General features: G+C 43.0%; 1 protein-coding gene across 1 annotated transcript; it reads right to left on the reverse strand.

The window, feature by feature from the left end:
- Nucleotides 1-1,951: 1,951 nt before the first annotated feature.
- Nucleotides 1,952-26,085, reverse strand: KPNA7 (karyopherin subunit alpha 7). The gene is made up of 10 exons (XM_039226173.1): nt 26,020-26,085; nt 25,037-25,162; nt 20,797-20,879; nt 20,096-20,364; nt 18,637-18,719; nt 16,355-16,618; nt 14,689-14,922; nt 12,519-12,701; nt 4,831-4,977; nt 1,952-2,065 (listed from the first exon to the last, which is right to left on the reverse strand). Exons 1-10 carry the CDS (start codon nt 26,083-26,085, stop codon nt 1,952-1,954), a joined length of 1,569 nt encoding a protein of 522 aa, XP_039082104.1.
- Nucleotides 26,086-27,435: the final 1,350 nt, after the last annotated feature.

The following is a 27,435-nucleotide window of genomic DNA, read 5'->3' on the forward strand; positions in this document are numbered from 1 at the left end:
CCACTCACACTCTGTCTCTCTCAAAAATAAACATGAAAAAAGAAAAAAGCTGATCCAATCAGATAAAAAATATGTATATGTGGACTCAAAATGGCAGGGAAAATACAAACATAAAAACAGTTGTGTTGATAGGGTGCCTGGCTGGCTCTATTGGTAAAGCCCTGATCTCAGGGTCTTGAGTTCAAACTCTACACTGGGCACTGAGATTACTTAAAAATAATCAATCCAAAGGAGTTGTGTTGGGATGGTAGGATAATTTTTCCATTCATGGTTTTGTTTTTAATTAAAATATATATTTTATATATAATATAGAACTATTATACACTATAGTATTTTATATACAATTTAGGTTATATTTTTTACACTATTTTTAACTTAAAGTTCAAATTTTATATAATGTCCAGACAGAATGGGAATTAATAGATCTTTTGGATTTAAATAACTCATTATGGTTTAGTTTTTCACCCTATGTGTATCAGTAAAGATTCTTTAGTTGCAAGCAACCCAAACTAACTCTGGCCACTTAAAAAGACAATCTATTCTAAGAGTATGGGAGACCAGAGAGGACTACAAAGAAGCCTTGGAGAAGCAGGTAACCATGGAGAATGTCCACTACACTGGAGCATAAGGCCCTGCCACTGTAGTGAGTGAATGCTCTCCCGCTATTTGTTTCTTCCATGCTCAGTCCTTAGGTCTAAAATTCAAAGTCCTTGGCCAGAGATGTGTCAAGCTAGGATCGCCTGAGCTGATGAAATAAAGAGGGAGTTGAAAAGGAGTCTCCTGGGTCCCCTCCATTTCCATGTAGAAGAGAAAAACCCCAGAGATCTCATCCCACGAACATAGCCCTCAGCAGTGGTCATAGTCATGCCAAAAGTTGATGAGGATGTTCATTGGAAGATCTAATGTCCACTAAATCATAACTTTGTTCTCACCACTAAATGAGACATTTATGAGAACATGGTCTTTAGGAGTAATTTTTTTAAGGTTTTTCTTTTAAGCTTATTAATTCATTGAGATGGGGGGACAGAAGGGGGAGAGATGGACATAGACGGAGGGAGAGAAAGAATCCTAAGCAGGCTCCGTGTTGTCAGCACAGAGCCTGACACAGGGCTTGATTCTGAAATTGTGGAATCATTACCTGAACCAAAATCAAGAGTCAAACTCTTAAACAATGGAGCCACCAGTCACCCCTATTTTTTTTTTTATATTTGAGAGAAAGAATGTGTGAGCAAGGGAGGTACAGAGAGAATCCCAACCAGGCTCTGCACTATCTGTACAGAGCCCAATGTGGGGCTTGATACCACATCATGACCCAAGCCAAAATCAAGAATCAGATGCATAACTGAGATACCCAGGTGCTCCCCAGCAGTATTTTAGATGGACACCCACATATCTTTCCTCACTTATCAAGGACCAGTGAAGACATGCTTCAGGCATGACATTATGGTGTGATGCTTCAGACCACAATAGATTTTGATCCAATCTCTACACTCAAACAAATCAAGTCCAATCCTCAAAGCATATCCCACATCCATCACAACACTACCTAGTATCATGGTCTTAGGTCCTTCCCAGCCCACTCTCTCTCCTTTTAACCATCACCCACAGCTTTCCCTGAAGAATGTTCTGTATTAACAAGGCATTCCATGAAAAGGGAAAGGCAAAGAGATATAAGAATTACTGGTTAAATCAAGTCTACAGGTCAAAATTTATCTTAAATAGCTATAAGACTATTCTGTTTTCAGTGTCTTCCTTTAAGATCCTTTAAGGTAACCACTAAACCATATGTTCTCAGGAGATGAATTCCACATCTTTAAGATAGATGCAAGTGGTTTAACGGCATTTTTTGACAGATGGAGGCGAATGTGTTGAAAATTTTATTAACATTCAGTTTAAAATCGTTACACCTGTGGCATGCCAAGATCTAGAAGGTTCTTAAAGAAGTTACCCATTAGGGTGTGGTCCTTGGTTTAGAAGTCATGGGGCCTTGGTAATTTTTTGTTAATTGGTTTAAGAATTCACAATCTTCCTCCAGGGCTGGTAATACTGTACCGCTTTCTTCTCCCTTCAAGGAAGAAGAGACACTATTATACCTACAGGCTCTCGACATATTATTGTTGCACAGATGACTAACCTCTTCTACGGATTAGCAATTTGATCTAAATCAGCCTCAGGGCTCCCTCAGAAAAGAGGGTGAAGGAGAAAATATTTCTCAGTCTTGACCTTAATACAGTTTATGTGTGTGGTTAAACATACATACCATAAAATTCACCATTTTTAACCATTTGTAAGTAGATAGTTCTGTGACATTAAGTACCTTTAGACTGCTGTGCAACCACTACCATCCGTTTCTAGAACTTTGTCATTTCAAACCCAAGTTCTGTACCTGTTAAACACTAACTCCCTATTTCCTTCTCTCCCAGCTCCTGGCACCCACCATTTTCCTGCAGGCCTCTAAGAGTTTGACATTTCTAGGTCCCTGATGGAAGTGAAATCATATGGTATTTATCTTTTTGTGTCTGGACTATTTGTAAGTGCAGTTTTGATACAAAGAACAGCAACCTTACGGTGAGTAAGGACACGGTGTATGTAGCTGGTCCTCCATCAGGAGTCTTTAGTCTGGAGCCCTCAGATGAGTCTTAGGGATTTGAAAGCTCTAAGAGATGGGTTTCCTAATTATAAAGTTTCAGAGGAGCCTTAACCCAGAAGATGCTAATTGCTGTTCTGGGTCCTCTCTGCTTTGAGAGCATCCCCTTGGTCCAAACCAGTATCAACTGCCTTCAGGTAGCAACAAATCACCAACATGGTCATACTTGTTTTATGGCTCTGGATTTTGCTGATGCTTCCAATTTGAGGCCTAATGGAGTGTCACTCACTCTGTCACCCTTGTTTAGCAGGCTACCTTAAGAGCTTTGAGCTCACCTTCATATGAAAACTATCTAATGCAAATATAACTGAAAACCACAATGAACTACAACTTCACACCCATTAGGAGGACTATAATAAAAAAACATAACAAGTATTGGTAAGGATGCTGAAAAATGGGAACCCTTGCCCATTGCTGGTGGGATGTAGAATGATGCATTTGCTGTGGATAATTGTATAGTGGTTCCTCAAAAATTAAAAATAGAATTACCGTATGACCTAACAATCCCACTTCTGTATATACAACCAAAAGAACTGAAAGCATGAATTCCAAACATAGTTGTACTCTCATAGTGACATTCCCAATAGTCAAAAGAACAGTCCAAGATCCATGAGGAATGGATAAACCAAATGTAAAATAGCCACACAATGGAATAGTACTCAGCCTGAAAAAATAAAGGTGATGCTGACACCGTGGATGAACCTTGAGGGCATTATGCCAAGTAAAATGAGCCAATCACAAATGTACAAATACTGTCTGATTTCACTTACTTGAAGTATTTAGAGTAGTCAAATTCCCAGAGACAAAATGTTAAATAGTGTTTGCCAGGGGCTTTGGGGGAGGAAGAATGGAGAGTCCATGTTTACTGGGAACAGAGCTTCACTTTGGAAAGATGAAAGTTCTAGAGAGGATGGTGGTGACTGCTATCTAGCAATGTGAAATTATTTTTTTTGAGAGAGAGAGAGAGCACGTGCAAGTGAGCAAGGGAGGGACAGAGGGAATAGGAGAGAGAATTTTTTAAACATTTATTCATTTTTGAGAAACAGAATGAGAGTGAGGGAGAGGCAGAGAGAGGGGAAGACACAGAAGCCAAGGCAGGCTTCAGGCTCTGAGCTGTCAGCACAGAGCTCCATGCGGGGCTCAAACTCATGGATCACGAGATCATGACCTGAGCTGAAGTTAGACACTTAACAGACTGAGCCATCCAGGAGCCCTAGGAGAGAGAGAATCTTAAGCAGGCCCCACATTTTGCTCTGAGCCTACTTGGGGTTTGATCTCATGACCCTAGGATCATGACCTGAGCCAAAAATCAGAAGTTGGCTGCTTAACCAATGGAGCCACCAAGGTGCCCTTGTGAAGGGACCTTTAATGACCCAGAACTATACTGTTAAAAATGGTTAAAATGGTAAATTTTATGCTGCACATATTACAATAAAAGATGTTTTATTGTGTGTCTGATGCTGTCTGATCATTATTCCCTGCTCCCGCAGAAAAGTTAAAAGCATTGTGTGCAGTTTATCCCAGACCCTATGTTCTGGAAAGAGAAAATGCAGTAAGTAGCAAAATGAGTTTTCAAAAGCTGGGACTGCCTTAGTTGTGTTTTTCAGTTTAAAAAAATCACTTCAGGGGCACCTGGGTGGCTCAGTCAGTTAAGCATCCGACTTCAGCTCAGGTCATGACATCACCATTCCAGAGTTTGAGTTCCCCACCAGGCTCTGTGCTGACAGCTCAGAGCCTGGAGCCTGCTTCAGATTCTGTGTTTCCCACTCTCTCTGCCTCTCCCCCTCCCCTGCTCGTGTCTGCCTCTCTCTCTCAAAACTAAAAGCAATTAAAATAAAAATAAAAAAGAAATCACTTCAGCATCGTAGCCCCTCCCTCCTGCTTCCTTCCCCACCACAAGAGGAAAGCAGGGGGAAAGGGAAAAAAATAAAATAAAATCTAAACCAGAGGCAGCAGGACAAGGTTTCATGGGACTAAAATGGTTTCCCAAAACCAGGAAGCTGCCCCTCAAAGGCAGCCCATTCAGCATGGATGGGGGAGAAACTCAGCACTAAGTCATGAGACAAGCCCACCTGTCCAGTCACCCACATCACAGAGGCAGCATGGGCACCTGCCCAGTGATCACCTGCTAAGGTGGCTCACCAGGAGGCGTGGGTACTGCTTTCCGGTCTGAAATCACTTACCTCACAAAAATGATTCTCGATAATGTTCAAAGCAGTTAGGGCAACCTGGGGGTTCTCATGTAGTTGCAAAGCCTCAATTTTATCAACGCCACCAATTTCTTCTATCAGGAGACACATGTTTTCCTTCTCTGAAAGTTTCTCTGCTGCCTGTGGGTGTATAAGACAAAGCAAGACTCTGGGCAAAAGCCCTTTGGAGGTGGGGCTTTGCCTCAGGGGAGTCAAAGGCTCTTATTCCAGAATGGGCAGCCATAGTTTTATTATTCCTGCAGGATCTTACTCCCTTTTTGGACATTTATATTACATATATTTAGGTTTATATTAATTTCAAAAAATACAATTTGTGCCGAATAAGCTGCTCTGTACAAATACATTGCTATTACTTTTTAATAGCTATCTCCCTTCTAATTAATGGAAATTGTTTAAAATACAGTTTGAGGGCTGAGCGAAATAAGTCAGGCAGAGAAGGACAAATATCATATGTTTGCACGTATAGGAGGATTAGGAGGAACTTGACGGAGGAACAAGCGGGAGAAGAAGGGCGGAAATGGTGGGGGAAAGGGAGAGAGGCAAACCATGAGAGACTCTTGAATGCTGACAAAAACTGAGGACTGATGGATGTGGAGGGGAGGGGGGGATGGGCATGGAGGAGGGCACTTTGGGGATGAGCACTGAGTGTTATGTAGAAACTAATTTGACAATAAACTATTTGTAAAAAAAAAAAAAAAATTAAAAAATAAATAAATAAATAAATAAAAATAAAATAAAATAAAATACAGTTTGAGGGGGGCACCTGGGTGGCTCAGTCGGTTAAGCATCTGCCTTTGGCTCAAGTCATAATCTCACAGTTCGTGAGCTCGAACTCCACTTTGAATGAGTCCTGTTTCTCCCTCCTTCCCTTCCTCTCCTCTCTCTCTCTCTCTCTGTCTGTCTCTCTCTCCCCCTTGCTCACTTGTGCTCCTTCACTCTCAGAAAAAAATACAGTTTGAAAGAATGTTCAAGTAATGTTTTTTTATTATTATTTTCAAGAGCAAGATCACAAGTAGGGAAGGTGTAAACAGAGAGGGGGACAGAGGATCTCAAGTGGACTCTACACTGATAGCAGGGAGTCCAATGTGGGGCTCAAGCCCACAAACCCGGAGATCATGACCTGAGCTGAAGTCGGACACTCAACCAACTGAGCCACCCAGGCGCCCCAAGTAATGCTCTTTAAATACAGGTGTTCTGGGGCGCCTGGGTGGCTTAGTCGGTTAAGCGACCGACTTTCGCTTAGGTCATGATCTCATGGTTCGTGGGTTCGAGTCCCGCGTCGGGCTCTGTGCTGACTGCCAGCTCAGAGCCTGAAGCCTGTTTCAGTCTGTGACTCCCTCTCTCTCTGACCCTCCCCTGCTCACGCTCTCTTTCTCTCTCCTAGAAATAAATAAAAAACATTTAAAAAATAAATAAATAAATAAAAATAAAATAAAATAAAATACAGTTTGAGGGGGGCACCTGGGTGGCTCAGTCGGTTAAGCATCTGCCTTTGGCTCAAGTCATAATCTCACAGTTCGTGAGCTCGAACTCCACTTTGAATGAGTCCTGTTTCTCCCTCCTTCCCTTCCTCTCCTCTCTCTCTCTCTCTCTCTGTCTCTCTCTCTCTCCCCCTTGCTCACTTGTGCTCCTTCACTCTCAGAAAAAAATACAGTTTGAAAGAATGTTCAAGTAATGTTTTTTTATTATTATTTTCAAGAGCAAGATCACAAGTAGGGAAGGTGTAAACAGAGAGGGGGACAGAGGATCTCAAGTGGACTCTACACTGATAGCAGGGAGTCCAATGTGGGGCTCAAGCCCACAAACCCGGAGATCATGACCTGAGCTGAAGTCGGACACTCAACCAACTGAGCCACCCAGGCGCCCCAAGTAATGCTCTTTAAATACAGGTGTTCTGGGGCGCCTGGGTGGCTTAGTCGGTTAAGCGACCGACTTTCGCTTAGGTCATGATCTCATGGTTCGTGGGTTCGAGTCCCGCGTCGGGCTCTGTGCTGACTGCCAGCTCAGAGCCTGAAGCCTGTTTCAGTCTGTGACTCCCTCTCTCTCTGACCCTCCCCTGCTCACGCTCTCTTTCTCTCCTAGAAATAAATAAAAAACATTTAAAAAATAAATAAATAAATACAGGTGTTCTGATCCCACCCTCGCCATAAAGCCGTGAGACGGAAGACTAAGGGGACCCATAGCAACACCATGGCAAATAACCAAGTCCCTGGAAACAAGTAACAGGAGAGGATTTAATCCAGTGCTGATCATTGGATTTATCATCTGGGGCTATTCACTCATTCAAACGTTTGTATACAGACTGTGGGTGAGGCCTACAAAACTAGAGCTCAAGATGGGATTTAGAAAAGGCCCTTTTAGGGGCACCTGGGTGGCTCAGTTGGTTAAGCATCCAACTTCGGCTCAGGTCATGATCTCACGGTTCATGGGTTAAAGCCCCGCGTAGGGCTCTGTGATGACAGCTAGCTCAGAGCCTGGAGCCTGTCTTCAGATTCTGTGACTCCTTCTCTCTCTGACCCTCCCCTGCTCATGCTGTCTCTCTCTCTCAAAAATAAATAAAACATTAAAAAAATTAAAAAAAAAAAGCAAAGGCCCTTTCATAACTCATATTATTGGGTCAGGTAGGTAAATAATTGTTGCAGTACAGAAAGAATACTGCAGTAAATGATCAGTGGTTTACATTATAGAAGATGTGCATACGTATAGGAGGATTAGGAGGAACTTAACGGAGGACCATGGGGGAGAAGAAGGGGGAAATAGTAGGGGAGAGGGAGAGAGGCAAACCATGAGAGACTCTTGAATGCTGACAAAAACTGCGGACTGATGGATGTGGGGGGGGGGGAGATGGGCATGGAGGAGGGCACTTGTGGGGATGAGCACTGGGTGTTATATGGAAACCAACTTGACAATAAACTATCTGTTAAAAAAAAAAAAAAAGAAGAAGAAGAAGAAGATGTGCATAAAAGGCTTGGGAAGTAATACATGTTTTTGACCAACAATGCTATGCCAGCATCAACCATAGGAAATTGGTAGCATTTCCAAAACAAGGAATGGCAAGGACAAAGTTTTAAAGGATTAAGTGTTGCACATTAGAAGTGTTAGCAAAATAGCCTATTTGGGAGAAGCAAAGAGAAATAAAGAAAAAGCTTTGGTGTCCTCTCCTGAAGGGCTCTGCTCTTTATTTTGTGAGCAGTAATAAGAAAACCTCCTGTGGTTCAAATTAAACATTTAGGTCACACTGTCTACCTGATCAGAGTTTGTACTGTTATGTCTAAACCCAGACATTCTCCAGTCCTATCTGGGATCCAAAATGAGTTTTGGCTTTGAGCAAAGAAACCAAGGCAAGGCCAATGGGCTAGGATACCCTCAGAAAGCAAGCTGGGGGATGTGAGATGATCCAGGGCAAGCAGAGCCCTAGAGAAGGATTCTGGATGTTGGCAGAAGAGCAAACATCCCCAAAGTCGCTTCAAAGAACTTCAGCTGCACTCTGCCAGCCATTTGAGGCTCTCGCCTACCTCATCCTCCGAACCTGCTATTCCAGTGCCTCACTCTGATCTATCAGATGTGGTTTTCCCAGACGCCCCCAAGGGGAAAAACAACCCCAAATGTCTAATTCAAATGAAACAGATGAAGTTCAATTTCTACAGCTCACAAGTGTGCTTTCACAAATGTGTTATGTCATTATGTCCAACTTTGTCTACGGGTGGCCAAGTCTCTATGTTTCATCCGTGTGATTTCCTCAGTCTTTGTGTCTAATTGGGTGCCATTTCAAATCTGTTTTTAACTCAGGTCAGTTCTTTCCAAGACAGTTACATGAAAAGGATGCTTAAAGTGAGCTTTTAAAAGGAATCCCCTGGTGTTACTTTGAAATTTTTCAAATGGCTTTGTTGCATATAAAAGGACCTTAACCAGATGAATATAGCCAGCCTTCAAGATGGCCTCAGATGATCTCTGACTCTTGATATACACACCCTTGTATAGTTTCCTCCCATGTTGAGTGGGGCTGATCTGTGTAACCAATAGGATGTTGTTGGAGTGACTTACAAGGCTAGCTCATAAAAACCACTGGGGCTTCCACCTTGCTTTCCTAGACTGCTTGTGACAGGGGAAGCCAGCTGCCACGGTGTGAAGACACCAAAATGGTCCTATGAGGAGCTCTAGGTGGTGACAAAAACTTTCCAGGCATATGAGTGAGCCACCTTGAAAGCTGCTTCTCCAGCCTCCATCAAGCCTTCAGAGGAGACTGCAGCCCCAGTTGATACCTTGAATCTCATGATAGACCCTGAGCCAGAACCATCCAGCTAAGCTGTCCCCAGATTCCTAACCCCAGAAACTAGGGGAGATAATACAGTAAAAGCTCAATTGGGGACTATAATTCGTTCCAGAAACATGCTCATAATCCAATACGCTTGTATATCAAAGCAAATTTCCCCATAAGAAATAATGGAAACTCAGATGAATCATTCCACAACCCCAAAATATTCATATAAAAATGATTAAAATACTGTAATATAATACAAAATAAGAAAATACAAAATATAAAGAAAAACAAATTAACCTGCACTTACCTTTGAAAACCTTTGTGGCTGGTATGAGGGAGACAAGAGAGAGGAGGGTTATTGTGTAGGATGACCTTCACTCTCACTAATGGAATCACTGCGGAATCACTGCTATCTATTGGCTCAATAGAATCTTTTTCTTTTCATGCAACTTTAACAAGGAATGTATCTAGTGATACTTGTTTTTGCCCCTTTTGAGGATTTTGCAGAAATAACATTGTATTGTTAAACAGATTCATTGCTCACACTGCTACAGCCTTATTCGGGTGGTGCTTTTCAACAAAATTTTGCATGGTTTCCCACATTTTACACGTCTTCCTAGTCTTAGTTGAAGTGAGGAATTCCTTTGCCTTTTTCTCCTCTCCTGTGCAGAGAAATCTCCTCCGTAAACTCTTGCTGTTACTCGTGATGCAGATCCATCAGTTTGTCAGTGGTCAGCTCCTGACCATGTTCTTCTACCAGCTCTTGAATGTCATCCTTATTCACTTTTAGTCCCATGGTCTTCCCCAAGAACACAATTCTGTAAACAAACGGCAGCTCCTATTCATAAGCAAGCTCCTCTAAGTCATGTCCAAGAATGCAATCAGGCCACAATGTTCAAGAAGAATGGAGGGTTCTCTTGGTGACCTCATACCAGGCTTTATCAATGATATTGAGGCAGTTCATGATGTTGAAATGATTTTCCCAAAACTCTGAGGGTAAGGTTTGTTCCTTCGGTCACCCTGAAGCATTGCTGAAATGGTGCTTTGGTGTGAAAGCTTTTTAAAATTCAAAATAAACCTCCTGATCCATGGGCTGGAGAATTGGAGTGGTGTTGGGAGGAAAGAACTGGACCTTCGTGAACTCAAATTCCTTCAGTAAGTTGTCCTCAAAGCCTGGAGGATGAGCAGGAGCATTATCCATAACTAGTAAGGCTTTGAGTAGCAGATTCTTTTCTAAAAGGCATTTCTTCACTGCAGGACCATAAACCTCATTGATCCATTCAATGAATAAGACACAAGTGACCCAATCCTTGCTGTTGGACCTCCATATAACTTTCAACTGGCTCTTCTGCACCTTGCATTTACTGAAGGCTTATGGATTCTCAGAATGATATAGGAGCAGGGGCTTGACTTTGAAATCTCCACTTGCATTAGCACAAAACAAGAGGGTGAGACAGTCTTTCATGTGCTTGTGACTGGGCATTGCATGTTCTCTTCTATCACGTAGGTTCTCTTTGGCATCGATTTCAAAAACCCCATCTTATTACAGTTAAAAATGTGCACCAGCAGTAACACTTGGAAACCATGAGCTTCTGGAACCTGGTAGTGAACACTTCAGCTGCCTTAGCATCCAAACCCCTACCTCTCTGTGCCTCACAACACTATGGATGCCACTTCTCTTAAAATTATCAAACCATTCTGTGCTTGCTTTGAAGACTTCATTTTCTGTTGACATACATGGCAGTTTACTTACAAGTCAGTGTACAAGGCCTTTGCCTTCTTGCAGATAAAGTTCTCAGTCAAAGTATCACCTGCTAGTTGCTTCTTATTTATCTAAAACAGGAGCAACTTTTCTATATCTTTCAGAACATGTGGCCATTGCTTTGATATTCTTGTAACTCCTTTTGCTGCATCTAACTCTTTTCTTCTTTACTACTGTGCAAATGGTTGACATGGCCTTCTTCTAAAATCTTACAATTTCAGCCACTCACATACCCCGTTCGTATTTCTCGACTTCCTTCTTAACTTCCACCACAATCATCTCCTTATTGCCATCTGTCTCTTCAACTTTTTTCTGCATAGGAGCCATTGTACACGTTCACATGGATGTTGACTACAGTAATTAATAAACTCTTGCCATATACTGTATTTAACATAACTAGCAATAAGGCACAGAGTAAAGGATCTATATCTGCAGGCAACCTGACCTAGAATGAAACAAAGAATTCCTAAGCTTACTCTTGTATGGAAAAGCAAAGGACTGTCCATAGATGCTTTGAAGTGACAAAAAATACACTAGTGCCAGTTGTGAGAACCTTCTAACATTCTGAAAAATCACCAATTTCTGCCAAACACCGCAGCCTGAGACTTAGCATCAGCATCCGAACATGGGAGACAATCACCCACAATCCCATAGCAAGAGAGAGAAGAACCATTGGCTCACTTGTGCTCATGTGACACTTGGCAACATGTGCAACTCATATTGCAAGGAATAGCTTGTTTATCAAGTTAGAATTTATTAGAAATGCTTGCTTGTCTTGCGGAATACTCGCAATCCAAGGTTTTACTATATTTGTTTCAGACCACTGGGGAGTAACTGGTTATGTAGCAATATAGAACTGACACAAATGGTTTATGAAGACTGGCTTATTCTGCCTTTATTTCAGAAATAAGACTTTCCTGGAGTTCTAATTCAAGGCTTTCTTTGTAGTCAGTTTCAGCATCTATCCCTGCTAACTTCTTACTACTCTTTTAAGTGTATCCTATGCTTTAGTCTTCTAAAAGAGCCAGCCATATGGTTCGCAGGCCTGCTTTTCCTGGCTTCAAACCTTTGATTGGTTTCTCCATCTCACTCAGAGTAAGCCAAAGTTCTCCCCTACCTTATGTGATCTGGATCCCCTGAGCCTGACCACCACCTTCCATCCCTTTGCTCCAACCTATCCTTGGGCATTCTTTCCCAGATATCCACAAGATTCACTCATTTCTCTTTGGTCTTTGCAAAAGTGTTCTTCCTGAGACCAGATGCTCCTGACTACTACATTGAAGGAATCCCTATTCCCTTCCCACTCTGAGCCATCAGCAACTGCCCTTTTATCAGATAAACTCCCAACTTCTGGGTCTGTTCCTCTCCCCATTAATATAGAAGCTCTACCAGAGTGAGGACTTTGTTCTGTGGTATCCTGAGCACCTAAAACAATGCTGGGCATGTGGTCACTCACTTGAAAAAATCAGGATGGGCCTTCTTTGAATGCCCTCTTGTTTTTGTTATCCATAGGATATATGAACAGGAGGAGGGGTGGCAGAGTGGAAAGAGAATCCACATAGGAGTTTTAAGAACCAAAATAAGTGCCTTAAATTTGGAGATGGCTATATAGAAACCAACTTGCTTAGAACAGCTCACCTTGAGGATAAGAGAGATAACATCAAGGATTATGATAACAATTTTGGGATCTTGGGTGGTAAGCAGATTCACCAGTGGCTCCAATACTCCAGAGTGGACAAGCTGGATCAACTGGTCTATGGTGCCTCCAGTTGTAAAGTTAGCCACGGTCCAAACAGCCTCTTTCTGGACTTTAAATTCTCCCTGAAGAAAGAATATTTACATTCATTATGGATCCTGAAGAACTTAAATATAGTGATGTTAACTTAGTTCAATTTCTAGGTAGGCTAGTGATAGCCACGACAGTATATATAATTTACACGGAATACCTCAGCAACCTGCCTCTAGTTCTTGAACAGAAGAGAGCATCTTTGAGAAGCCAAGAAACAGACAGGCTCCCATGGGAACTTAGAGGGAGGTTCTAAGTTGAAATTGACTCATTTCCTTAAGTCAGGTTATTGGAATAATATAACCGACATAAACAAATCCAGATAATCTATATATATTAGAAATTATCTTTGGAATTACTTTATTTTTTAATGTTTACTTTTGAGAGAGAGAGAGAGAGAGAGAAAAACAAAAAAAAGGAGAGGAAAAGAGAAAAAGGGACACAGAATCTGAAGCAGGCTCCAAGCTCTGAGCTGTCAGCACAGAGCCCAAAGTGGGATCTGAGCCATGAGATCATGACCTGAGTCAAAGTCGGACATTTAGCCAACTGAACCATCACAGGCACCCCTGGAATTTTAGATTATAGTGACATAGGTCAACATTCCTAGTCTTTCTGATGCAGCAAAACTATGGACAAGAAGCTCCATAGCTACAAAGCTGAGCACACGAAGTGATGTCAGGGAGTGGGCCAGTCTGGAGATGTCAGATGAAGGCCACTGAAGTATCACTCAATGCATTCCTTGCATTTATAAAAAACACTTTGCCCAGAGATCCGGGAGGAATTTATCATAGATCCTTCTATCCCTGGGCAGAAGGAGTTATTCCCATTTCATGGCCGGGAAAAACTGACTCAGTTAAAAAAAAAAAAAAAAAAAGAAAGAAAATTCAGTAACCACTTAGGGCTCCAGGCCAGCAGTAGTTCAAAAGGCAATTTGAAATAATATTACTTTTTGATTCATGACTGGATTTTTTTAAAATGTTTTTTAATGTTTACTTTTGAGAGAGAGAGAGAGAGAGCAAGCAAGCGCATGCAAGGGGGTTGCAAGGAGAGAGGGAAACACAGAATCCAAAGCAGGCTCCAGGTTCTGAGCTGTCAGCACAGAGCCCGATGCAGGTTCGAACTCTTAGGGACGGCGAGATCATGACCTGAGCTGAAGTTGGATGCTTAACCGACTGAACCACCCAAGCGCCCCCATTACTGGACGTTTCTGATGAGAATCTATACCACCTCATGGTAGCACACAGGATAAGAAGCATCTAATAGATCAGAAGATGCCTTGATTCAGGTTGCACACCCAGGAACCCATCATCCAACCTCAGGGCAGGAATACCACCGGCAGCTTCTCTTCCCCATCCTATACCACTTGCCTCCCCGCCCCCAACCAGACATAACCACTCCTGGCTTGTGTCACCTGTAGATGATTCAAACTGAGCCCATCCATCCAAAGGGGTCAAAAAGAAATGCTGATGAATAGGAGTTGTCCTGGGGAGGGAAGTGGGAATCAGGAGGAGGAAGGAGGCATTGTTTTATTTCTACTTTTATATCTGGATTTTGAGTATGTATTACCACTCTGATCAATGGGATTTTTTACAAAGAAAATGTCACCTTTCTCCAGTGTACAATATCACCATAACCCGATAGGTTCTTCCTCCTCAAACATAACAAAACTTCCCCCCTCTTTTGGCAAGTAGAGTGGATGGCACATTCTTCTAACACCAAAGATAAGCCAATATTTATCAGCTCAGGATTTTTTTTCTGAATATTTGAGCTGGCGGGGGGCGGGGGGGAGGGATGGATCACCTTTTCAATACACAATGGTTGTTTAGTCTCCTACATCTTTAATGGGTTGTCCCAAATAGGATGTCTCTTCCTTTCTTTCCCAGGGAGAGTTAGGAAACTAAGGTTTCATATCTCTGTTGTGATCTTGATTAATTTGCTTCCAAGGCTGTGCTTAAATTCCTGAAGGAGTTCAACATGGGGCCAATTGGAAAATAGCCTTTTGACACAGAGTGCACCACTTACATTTTTTAGCAGAGCCACCAAGGGAGGCAGCGTGCCACAAGCAATCAGCTGCTGGATGTGCTGGCAGGGCCCTGCAGCCACGTTGCTCAAGGCCCAAGCTGCCTCCTTCTGGATGGAGGACTTGGGGTGCATGAGGAGCTGGGGCAGCACATTCAGGATGCCTGCGTCAATGGCCACCTGGGTCTGGTGATCCGTTCCTGTGACTATGTTCCCCACGGTGCGGAGAGAGGGGGTCTGCAAGAACAAGGCTGTGAGTGTAAGCAGGCATTGCCAATTTATCACAACAGAAGGGGACAGTCACACCAAGCTCTGTGCACTCCCAAATATGCATCATGCTATGTTGACGGTGCTCAGGAAACGTATGAATAATTATTAAATCCATGATCCTTACTAATTCAGCACATTCATGGCTATTTGCATAGTTTCAAGGTACTTGCTCACCTCTCAACAGCACCAGCTTCAGGGAGACAGAGGTCAAGGGATTGCCTTTATTAAGAAGCAATGCTGCCCTTTTCATAGCCTTATGCTGGGAAAAATGGCTAAATTGATTACAGTATTTATAATGCAATAACTTCTACTGAATTCATATTTAGCATGAGTGTCAAGTTCCTGTTGTATATTTAATTGGAGCTAATGAGATCCCAATGGCATTTTTTGATGTATTCACAAATGCCCTCTCAACTCTGAAGGTCCCCAGGATGGGTCTGCAATTGGGCTCAAAACAATGGTCCTCTGCGGGCTGACTGTGCACTCATTTTGGTTTCTCTGCACCATAGTGGCTGCCCTAGCACAGAACATCAACAGTTCTAGAGTTTTCCTAGCCTTTCATGCTAGGTATCTGCTACTCAAGTGAGAGGTGGAAGCAGTGCTATAGGCCAATCACAGCCTCACCAAGATGGGTCCAAATGGGCCCTAGACCCCCAGGACATACAGCTTCTTATATTCTCTTCATACCCTCCCTCCCCCCAATACCATCCCCTCAAACTAACCTTCATGTCTGAATAATATATGCTAATCTAGGCATAAATAACTCCAAAGGCTGCATAAATATACAAGGCTAACCACAGAAGTCAAAAACAGCACCCATGTTTTAAGGCACTTTCTTCAAGCTTATAAGTGGCATGTTTCCTATCCTAGTCAAGTATTTGATGTTCGTTTTGTTTCATTTTTACCTATGTTTTATTTTTACCTAGACTACTTCAGTAGCCTAATAAACTGGGGAGAGGGTAAGAGGGAATTTTCTTTTACCCTTGAGTAAGAAATTAAAATGTTATAATGAGCTTTACATTAGTGCACACATACCCTGTATTAGCCAACTGGTTAACATCCACATGCACAGACCACTAGAAGGAAAGGCCACAAAAAGAATAGTTTACTGGGTGGAGGAATTAGAAACAATTTCAGTGTGGTGCTTTTCTATACTTTCTAGTTACCAGATTAAGAAAAAATAACTTACTTAATATCCACTAGGCTTTTTGATAAAAAAAAAAAAGATTCAAGTCCTTGGCTAGAGAGCAGCAGAGAACAGGGCATTGCAGACAATAAGCTTTGTTCTAGATAAAGTATTAAGAGCTGATGGTGGGAGAGGTCTTGCTCAAGTTGAGTCTGACTCCCACATGTTAGTCAGAAGGCTAGGACAGAGAGAGATGGGACCAGGGACATTTACCAAGATATTGAGCTCCGAGCTGGTCATGAGCTGGACCAGCCTAGGCAGGACCCCCGTGTCTACCACTTGGCCGATGCGCTCATTACAGCCATCACTGAGGTAGGACAGGGCCCAGCAGGTGTCTGAGAGAACCTCGCCATCTTGGTGCTGCAGGAGGTGGAAGAGCACGGGCAACATTTGTTTCACTGCTTTCTTGCAGGGGTAAGGGCTCTTGTTTCGGCAAAGATTGGACAAAGTCCATGTGATGTTTCGCAGAAACGTGATCTGTAACAAGGAGACCATTTCCAGCATTGGGGGCAAAGAAGGAAAAAGGCCAATAGCTGCATGTCCTGGCCATCTTTGATCGATATTATTGACTGGCGTGAAGCAAAGCCTTTGAGCTTCATGCAGACTCTGTTCTCAGTAGTGATGCGTACTAGGGAGACCAAGAATGAGCTTAAGTTTCATATTCAAATGTTAGATGGAGGTTTCCTTTGATTATTCAAAATGTCCCTCCCATTTGGACTCAGTTGATGACCCTATTTTTATTTCTCATTGACAAAACAAAGGTCAAGCAGGAGTTGCTTGGTCTGCCTAGTAACCCTACTGACATGTGGCAACCACATTTCTTATCTTTTTTCAGGGGTCAGTCTTCCTACTCCACATCTGAATCCTATTTTTGCCTTTGAAGATTCTGTCCCCATGATCATCTCTCTCCCCTGAATCACTCCCACACTCTGGGACCTTCCATCTATATAGCCATAGTCCTGCTTCTATTTTTTAGAGGCCAGCCCTTAAGGATGTGTCTCTGTTTGCTGTCTACCTTGTAGCTTATTTGTTCTTCCATCCCTTCTGGTCTGATTTCTGCCTCTACTTCTTTTTACTTTGTGATGAAATTAGCTTCTTCCAAGTCACCAAATCCAACGGCTGCCTTTTCAGTCTTAAAGTTACCATCCCTATCAGCAGTATTTAGTACCCTTCTTGAAAAAGCTCTTCTTGGCACCTAGGACCCCAAACCTGCATTTCTATTTCCAAAGGGGCTGTTTCTTCTCAGTCTTTGGGGTAAGTTCTGAATGTCAGAACCCTTGAGACTCGGTCCTAGGTTCTCCTCATACTCTAGGTCAGGGGTTGGGGCAAACTCTTTCTGCAGAAGGCCAGACAGTAAACACTTTCAGCTTTATGGGCCACAGGGTCTCGGGTCTCTCTGTTGCAACTAATCATCTTTGCCCTTATAACATTACAAAAGCAACAGACAATATGGGTATAAATAAATGGGGATGGCTGTGCTCCAATAAAACTTTATTTATAAAAGTAAGCATCTGGCCCCTGCTCTAGCTAATCTTGCCTGGCTGGATGACAGATACGTGCACAATCATCTAGACATGCATTATCCATCTACCTGACATTGCTACAATGGTGCCTGCCTCTCACACTCTTCAACTTAATATGTACAACTAAGGCTCTGTTTCCTTCTCCCCTCCATCTTCCCATTTCTCTAGAAGGACAGTCATCTCAACAGCCTAACTTCAAACTGGAGGGCATCCTTGCTTCTTTATATCTCACATGTCCAACATGGCAGCATCCCATCTTCATTTGCTATCATTTTTCAAGCAGCCAGAATGGTCTTTCTAAAAGACCAGATCACTTCACTCTTTGCTTTGAGATCCTTCAAAGGCTTCCCTCTGCCATTGGGAGGACATCTAAGTTCTTTGCTCTATGTGCTCTGCTCTTACACTGCTCTCTCTTTGTAAACTCCCTGGTCATGTCAGCCTTTCTCTGGTTCCACTAACTCAAGTTTTCTCTGACCCTGAGGGCTGGGTATTCCCTTGGCTTTTAGAAGCTACTTTCTCTTCATTTTTCTTTGAAGCTAATCTAGAGCCCACATTTATCTGGGGGGGTGTCCTCTATTGTTGCCACATCAGTCAACTTTGACTCTAAGCTTCAAACCAAGACCCAGTACCCAGGAGCAGAACTGGTGACCCATTAATTCTACCCATGCCCCTTGAATGGAGAGCTTTGTCATATACTTTTGCAGGACTGTAATTTTAGATAAATCTTAATGGAACTTTTCCAATGCCCCCCCCGCCCCGACCGACCCCGCCAAAGTAAAATCAGCACTCGTGGCCCCGGGGCCAAATTTGGACCAACTTTTATCCAAGGGGATATTCAATCCTAGGTCCTGCTTATAATTATGGTCATAAGGGGCAAGGTAGCACCCATATGACCCAACATTGACTTGAAAGTACTTCCCCAATTTTGGAAACATGTTAGCTAGCTAGTTTTACTACATTAAAGACACTTACTGGTATGGTTGATGAAACCAGGGCCAGCAGATGTGGAATGGCATTGCTTGAGATAACCAGGTCTCTGAATTCTGGGCCATCACCTTCAAATAGATAAGAATGTGGGATTTGAACAGGGAACAAAGAGAATCCTGGGAGTAAGTAACTAATAATTCAAAAGCCTGTGCAAAGGGTAAGATGCCAAAATGCATTCTTGGGCTGGGCAAGTACTTAGGATACCCATGAACTAGATCCTGGGTCTTCATCTTGTCAGTTGGGTAGAGAGACTAGATATGAAGAGCAGGCACCACACAACGACTGTTATAGGCAGTCTGGAAACAAAGGAGCCAGCCAATGGGCCCAGGAAGTGACCTCGAGGCTCTAAGTGTTGGTGGTACTTCATAGCACAGTTCTCAAGAAGATAGAAGCTACTGCAGGCCAAATTGTCTTCCCAGGAGGCTTTGGCATGGGGTGGAAGCTTCCAAAGGCAACTCAAAACCAAGTCTGGGGGATGGGTAGATGCTAGCCATCTGCCATCTGCTACTCGGGCAAAAATACCAATTTGAGACCCTAGAAGTCTCCATTTGTGATTCTTCAACCACCAGGACAAAACATGTGTTACTTTATACCACCCAATATTGTCTGTTCCTTACTGAACCAGACAAATTGAGGGACAAAGTGATAGGTGCTTCATTTCTGCAAGCATTTAACGAGCAAACTTACTTTATATTCTGTGTTTGCTAATCCCAACATCTGAAGTCCTTGGAGGTCTCATCACAGTGTTTGTTTCTGCTGACTCAGTCGTGGTGGGTTGTTGACTCTCTGAATTTGAAACTGCTAATATTTGGCTGATCTTAATTTGTCAAAATCCAGAGGGGCCCAATTGAGTTCATATGCCCCCAAGAGCATTGTATTTATATCCAGTCAGGAATGCCAGAACTTTCAACCCTGCAGCACTAACTCCTCAGCTTATGCTTTCCTGGCCCAATACAGGGAATACAGCAGCAAGCCCCAAATTTATGAGGTCATTTTAGGATTGCATTTTCAGGGAAGACTTTTACCCCAAGCTGAAGAAATATTATTTTTTGGTACGTTCCCTTGACAACTGTTGCTGGAGGTAGAATTTTTCAGGATCCTGGATTATGAATGGGTGTGTCATAAACATCACAGTGCATGCATCAAAGGCTTGTCTTTTGTTCCTGAGGCCATTGAAACCCAAGGCTGTAGGACACCAGTATTGGCAAGTGGCCTTAGGCAGCCTGTAGCTTTCAGTACATACTGCATCATCTGTTTTCAGCTTTAATTTTCAGCCTCTGAACTTGACTCTAAATTTTGGAAAAGCCTGTCAGACTCTCCCCATTGTTTCTAGATATTTAAAGTCAGAGGATCGAGTGAGTCTATGATGCTACCCAAAGAAGTCCCATAGCATGCCAGATGCATGACCCACCTGTTTCCTGGCCCCTTGTGGGGAGAGTCTTACCTGCTATATTACCAAGGGCCCACACTGCCTGTTCACACACAGTCATGTGGGGGGAAGACAGGAGCTCAACCAAAGGTTGGATGGCCCCACTTTCCACAACAGCCTGAGTCTGCTCCGAAGTCCCAGAGGCAATGTTGGTCAAAGCCCAGGCTGCCTCAAACTGCAAGCAGGGATGAAGTGATGACTTCAGGAACTCTACCAGCCTGGGAATGAGCCCGGCTTCAACAATCAGTTTTAGAGGAGGGTTCCTTTCACGGGACAACATTTTCCTTTGAGATGAAAGAGGAAAAAATAATAAAACCAAGTCATGTGAGGCTGATATTAAGAACCTCCTTTTATAAATGTTCTTGGCATTCCTAGCTATCAAATGAGACTAACAGTTGGGCCAGAGCTACTTAATATCCTCAAGTCCAGCCCATGGCACTTTGCAGTGATGAAACATTTTTCTCTTCAGGTATTATCAATGAGCCAAGATTCCTATAGAGGCCAATTTAAATTAAGCAATTCATCTCTGACAACACTTGCATATCTTAAAATGTTCTCAAGGACAGTGTAGAGGAACAATTTCATCTCACTTTTGAATGGACTCACCTTTTCTTACATTGTGTGGGCATTTTGCCACTGCCCCAAAACCCCCTAGGCCACTGGAGCTTATTTCTAGCTTGGAACCTATGAAACAGCAGAAGTCTGTTTGACCTTACCTGGCTGCCTGGGTGGCCTGGAAACATAGGTCTGGATCTGAGGCATTCACACCATTGATTATTTCTTGCAGGTTGAGGCTGACCTGCAAGGAGAGATGCTTTCAGGTCAGAGTCTCTGCCTAAAGGAACCATGAAGGTCATCTAGTCTAGCCATCTATCTGATTAGAACAAGCTGGCTTGGGCAGTATGCTGGTCTACATTAGGGGAAAGAAGGACATTTGGTGTCTTATAGGACTCACAGATCTGTGGGACCATCCCCATGCTCTGGGGAAGGGGTAATTCCTGTAGTCACTTGGATCCCCAGCACCTTTTTGTTCCATGAAGAACATGCTAGTGATAGACTAGCAAAATGGCAGAGTAAGGACCTCTAAAAATTTTCTCCTCCAGAACACCACCATCAAAAGTGGAATCAACCTTCCAAACTCTAGAAACTGACAAAAGGCTGATAGCTCAATTTATTTTATTTGAGCCAAAAAGAGATTATTCAAGAAAAACAGCTAATCTTGGAAAAAAAATTCTAGGAAACAAAATGCATCAACATATAAACAGGATTATACATTCTGACCAACTAAGATTCAATCTGGGAAGGCAGGAGAAGTTCAACACATGAACCCCAATGTAGTAGGATGTAGTAATAGATTATGGGGGGAAGTACACGATCATCTCAATAAATCCAGGATAAAAGCATTTGACAAAATTCAACCACCCTTCCATGATAAAATAGCTGGAAATAAAAGGAAACTTCCTTAACCTCATAAGGTCATCTATAAAAATAAAAAATAAAAAAACCCTCCAGTATCACAATTAATGGTAACAGATGGAATGCTTTCCCCTTAATATCAGGAACAAGACAAGGGTGCCCACTCTCCTTGCTTTTATTCAACATAGTATTGGAAGTTCTACACAGATTAAAAAAAGCAAAGTCATCCAGATTGGAATAAGTAAAATTGTCCCTATTTGCAGAAGACAAAAACTTGTATATGGAACATTCTACAGAATCCCCCCACATACACATTAATTAGAGCTAATAAGATTCAGCTAGGCTGCAGAGTTAACATAAAAATCACTTGTATTTCTATATAGTAGCAATGAACAATTCAAAACTGAAATTAAGAAAATAATTGTATTTACAGTAACATCAAAAAGAATAAAATACTTGGGAATAAATTTAGCAAAAGTAGTGCATGACACACATGCTGAAACTATAAAAAAACAAATTAGAGAGGGCCTAATACATTAAAATATACCCCATGATCAGGAGTTGGAAGATTTAATGTTAAGATGGCAATACTCATAAATTGGTCTACAGATTCAGCATAATCTCCATTAAAATCTGAGCTGTGTTGATAGGAGAAATTGGCAAATTGGGTGGGGGAGGAGGAAGAAAAAGAATTAAAAAATTTTTTTAATAAAAAATTGGCAAGTCGCTTCAAAATTTAGATGGAAATGCAGGGGATTTCCCAAATAGCTAAAATAATCTTGAAAAAGAAGAACCAAGTTGGAAGGCACTTTCCGCTATCAAAACCAGCACAAAGCTACCGTCATCAAGTCTGTGCTGTGCTGACATAGGGTAAATGCACTGATCAATGGAAGAGAATCCAGAGTCCACAAATAAACTCTCACATTTACAGTCAGCTGATGTTAGACCAGGGATTTGACACCATTTGGTGGGGAAAGGATGGTCTTTTTGATACTGGGACAAGGAGATACCCACATATGGGATGATGAAATTGGATCCTACTCACACCATTTACAAAAGTTTATTCAAAATGGATCAAAGGTCTAAATGTAACAGCTAACACTATAAAACTCTTAGAAGGAAACTTGGACATAAATCTTTGTGACCTTGGATCAGGCAATGGATTCTTTTTTTTCCCCCCATGTTTATTACTTTAGAGAGGAAGAGGGAAAGGGAGCTCACGCACGTGTGGGGGAGGAGCAGAGAGAGGGAGACAGAGGATCCGAAGCAGGCTCTGTTCTGACACCAGAGAGCCTGATGCAGGGCTTGAACTCACAAACCATGAGATCATGACCTGAGCTGAAGTTGCTTAACTGACTGAGCCATCCAGGCACCCAAGGTAATGGATTCTTAAATATGATACCTAAAGCACAAGCAACCAAATAAAAGAGTAGATAAATAGAACAGTTTCAAAATTTAAAACTTTTGTTCAAGGATTATACCAAAAAAGTAAAAAAGACAATCTGCAGAGTAAAAGGAAATATTTGCAAATAAGGGCCTAGCATCCAGAATAGGCAGTATAAAGAACTCTTAGACCTTCCCAACAAGACCAAGTCAAATTACTCAATTTTTAAAATGAGCAAAGGAAAAAAAAAAAAAATGAGCAAAGGGTTTGGATAGACATTTCTCCAAAAAGATACATAAATGGCCAGGAAGCCCGTCAAAAAATAATCATCATTAGTCGTTAGGAAGACATACCAAAATTGCAACAATATAGCCCTTTGTACCCACTAGATAGCTACAATCCCAGAACAGACAAGTGTTGGTAAGGGTCAGCATGTGCAATGGTACAGCTACTTTGGAAAACAGTTTGGCAACATATTTGTTTCCTATTGTTTGTATAAAAATTACTACAAATTTAGTGGCTTGAAACACCACATCTTATAGTTCTGGACCTCAGAAGTTCACGATCAGTTTCACTGGACCAAAGTGGGGCTGGCTCATCCTGGAGATTTGAGGGAAGAATCTGCTTCCTTGCCTTGTTTAGCTACTAGTGAGGCCACCTGCATTTCTTGACTTGTGACCCCCTCCACCATCTTCAAAGCACAATATGCTAATCTCTGCTTTTGTGGTCATGTCACCTGATCTGACTGGTCCTTCATCCTTACACTGGGTCCATCCAGGTAATCCAGGATAATCTCTCCATCTCCAGATCCTTAACAATCACATCTACAAAGTTCCCCATACAAGGCAACGTTTACAGGTTCTGGGGATTAAGAGATGGGGGTATTTGGAGGCGGAGCCACTGTTCAATTTACCTCGGGCCTCAAAGAGTTAAACAAGGTGACAATATAACCCAGCAATTCTCCTCTTAGGCATGTTCTCAAGAGAACTGAAAACACGTCCACACGAGCATTTGTGCACAAAGCACCATTATTCATGATAGCCAAAAAGTGGAAACAACACAAATGTCCACGGACTAATGAATGGATAAATAAAACTCAGCATATCCACACAATGAAATATTATTCAGCCATAAAAGGAATGAAGTCCTGGGGCACATGGGTGGCTCAGTCAGTTGAGCCTCTGACCCTTGAGTTCAGCTCAGTTCATGATCTCACGGTTCAGGAGTTCAAGCCCCAAGTTGGGCTCTGCATTGACATCATAGAGCCTGCTTGGGATATTCATCCTCACTCTCCCACCTTCTCTTCCACCCCCCCCTGCCCGCCCCCCAACCAATCCCATGTTTACACACACATGCTCTCAAAAAAAACAAACTCGGGGTTGGGGGGGGGAGGAATGAAGTATTGACATATGTTACAACATGGACGAACCCTGAAAACATTATGCTGAGTGCAAGAAGCCACATACAGAAAGTCAGAAAATGCAAACAGCCATTCCATTTGATGGCGGCTAATGTGTCATTAAATCCACTTGCCCAGGTCGAACTTAGCTCTGCCCTGTAGGAGTCCTAAGCCTAGCAGGGTGCAATAATGCACGTGGGTGATTAAGCTGGGATGTAGACAGTGGCAGATCATAAAAGGATGTAGATCCAAGACTATCAGAGTCTAAGCAGAGAACTTCCCCAGTCAGGGAATTCCGGAAAGGATCCGCAAAAAAAAAAAAAAAAAACAACCCAGCATTAGCCTGTACGTCAACACAGAATCTGCACTGAGGGAGGTTGGGGTGGATGGGGAACAGAAGATAATGGACAGCACTCAGGTCCTAGGCAAGACTTTATGTGTCAGGTGACTAGATGTAACCCCTCATTTCTTATTTCTGGCCAAGTGGTGGCAAGTTCCTTTCCATTAGAAGCCGCACCTCATCCACCCCATCTCACCCAGAACACAGATCCCAGACTCACAGCCACAAAGGTAATGGCCCTTAGATTTCTGACACCACCAGCTTCCTTCTACTCATGATCTCTCCACCCCCTCCTTAAAAATCCCTGATTAGAGCTTGCAAGTTCTGAATGTATTAAACATTTTTAAGCCGGAGAAACTTACTAAGGACATATCTCCCATACCACCATCCTCAATGCCATATCCCCAGCGTACATACTCCTTTGGCTAGTTCAGAAGCGGAGTCAGAGGAGACACTGGTGATATTTCTCCTCTTTAAGGCCTGCTCTTCTTTCTTGGCCTTCCGAAGCTCCAGGCTGACTGCCATCCGTTGTTGTCGCCTCATCTAGCAAGAAAAAGAAAGAACTGGAACCCTTAGAGCCGGGGAGTCAGATCATCACTCCATTTAGCTTTTATTATTTTTTTTTATGTTTTATTTATTTTTGAGAGACAAATAGAGACAGCATGATCAGAGGAGGGTCAGAGAGAGAGGGAGATGCAGAATACAAAGACAGGCTCCAGGCCCTGAGCTGGCTGTCAGCACAGAGCCCGATGCGGGGCTCAAACAGTGAGAACATGACCTGAGCCAAAGTCAGACGCTTAACAGACTGAGCCACCCAGGCGCCCCCCCACTTAGCTTTTAGAGCACGCTTCAAAGTGTCTGATTTCCCTTTTACAGATGTGACAGTCCAGAAGAGTTAAGATCATACAGTAAATAGCACTGTTTACCTCCTCTGCTTTCTCCTAACACCACATCCAGAAAAGTAGTTAACCTTCTTCCCAAAGTGAAGAAAGCCTTCTCTACATCCTCAGCAGGCCAGGACTCTTGGCTGTAGAGCCATCTGAGCAAAGTGTTCCATTGCCCTGAGTCTGAGCACATCTTCATCAGTGCTGATTAGTCCCTGAAGGGGAGGCCCCACATGTCCCTGACCATTTCCATGGTTAGGGATTGGTCTACAGGTCATTTGAGCCTTGATCCAGCTTTGGATACCAGACTGAGGGAGATTAAAATTAACAAACAAAACAGACCCTTTTATGTTGGTTCGGAAGAAACTCCTTGACTTTATCAAGAATCCTGGGGGAAATTATCTAACCTGTGCTCCCTCCACATCCTCATCCTCCCCTCCATCTTGGATACATCCCAACCATGAAATTTTTACTGCACTACTTCTGGATAGAGCAAAGCAGTCACTTGGTACTCACAGATGCATCTTTGCCTCGATACTTAAATTTTCTCAGCCTCTCTTCTGGAGCATCCAAAGTCGGCATATTGACTGGAAAAAGTCGACCACCTATAGGTAGGGCATTTACCAGGAGATTTTCAGTGCCCAGCGTGTGGGTTCCTATGTGACAGCCATTCTTGCTCTAAGCCCTTAAGGGCCCCCAGAGGATCGGCGCATGAACTCAGAAGGCCGGCTTCCATGGGCACCACCACTCAACAAGCAACAAGCACCATGTAAGCACAAAGGAGACCAGCCCTGGGCTGCAGGAGTAAGGGATGCCTTTTAAAGGCGGTTTGACTTGAACCTGGCCCTTGGTGGCTAGGGTAGGCTGCAAGGCAAGCCCAGAACCACCTTGTGTGGCTGTGTCCAAGGAGTTCTGTCCAGAGCATACGTGCAGGCTGGTGGTGCCCAAACCAGGCCAGGACAGGAAGATGACAGCCCTCTTCTCCCACACCCAATCCACCAGCCCTTGGGTCAGGACGGCCTCCAGCATGACCCACTCCTAACTCTTTGGTAAATTGCCAGACCAGGCCACCATCACCTTTCAGCCACACTATGGCAACTGCATCCTAATGGTTCTCCCTGCTTCTACCATTGTTCTATTCCAATCCGTTCAATACACAGAAGCCAGGTGCTCTCCTAAAGATAACCTGATCATTTCATTCTCCCTGCTTTAAAACCCTCCATTGGCTGCCTGCTGAGGTTAGAAGAAAACTCAGGCCCCCCATGACACCTACCTTGTGTGAGCTGGCCCCAGCTTACCTCACCTGCAGCAATGCTTTGAATTCCTATCTAAGAATCTAAGGATCTTCCCAGTCTGTTCTATAATCTCCACAGGTTTTACCACCCACCCAGTATTTTCTTGTTTCTCTTCCTCCCCGTATTCCCAATGACAATGGGGTCATGTGTGTCTTAGCTACGATTCCTCAGCCCTTTCACGATGCATGACATAGAGTAAGTAGGTACTCAACTCTTTGTTGGATGAGGGTGGTGGGTGGTAGGTCACAAAGAGTTGGTCCCCAATTAGAGGAGGTTATTCAAATAAGGCCACGTTTTAACTTTCTACAAGGCAGCTGGGAAAGACATTTCTTACGAGTGTGCAATGCATATCCATCTGTTCCCAAGAATACAGGATGAGCCAGACAACATTGCAGAGAAAACTAGATAAAGATGACCAGAGATGGGATGCCTGGGTGGTTCAGTCGATTCAACATTGGACTCTTGATTTTGGCTCAGGTTGTGATCCCACAGTTCAGGAGTTTGAGCCCCGTGTCAGGCTCGGTGCTGACAGTGGGGAGCCTGCTTGGGATCTCTTCCCCTTTTTCTCTTTCTCAAGCATAATTTTTTTAAGTTGTTTTAAAAAACCAGAGTTTATGGACTCTAGTCTTGAGTGTAC

This window comes from Hyaena hyaena, unplaced genomic scaffold, assembly GCF_003009895.1.
Source record: "Hyaena hyaena isolate Hyena2069 unplaced genomic scaffold, ASM300989v1 scaffold_20, whole genome shotgun sequence".
NCBI classification, from domain to species: Eukaryota; Metazoa; Chordata; class Mammalia; order Carnivora; family Hyaenidae; genus Hyaena; species Hyaena hyaena.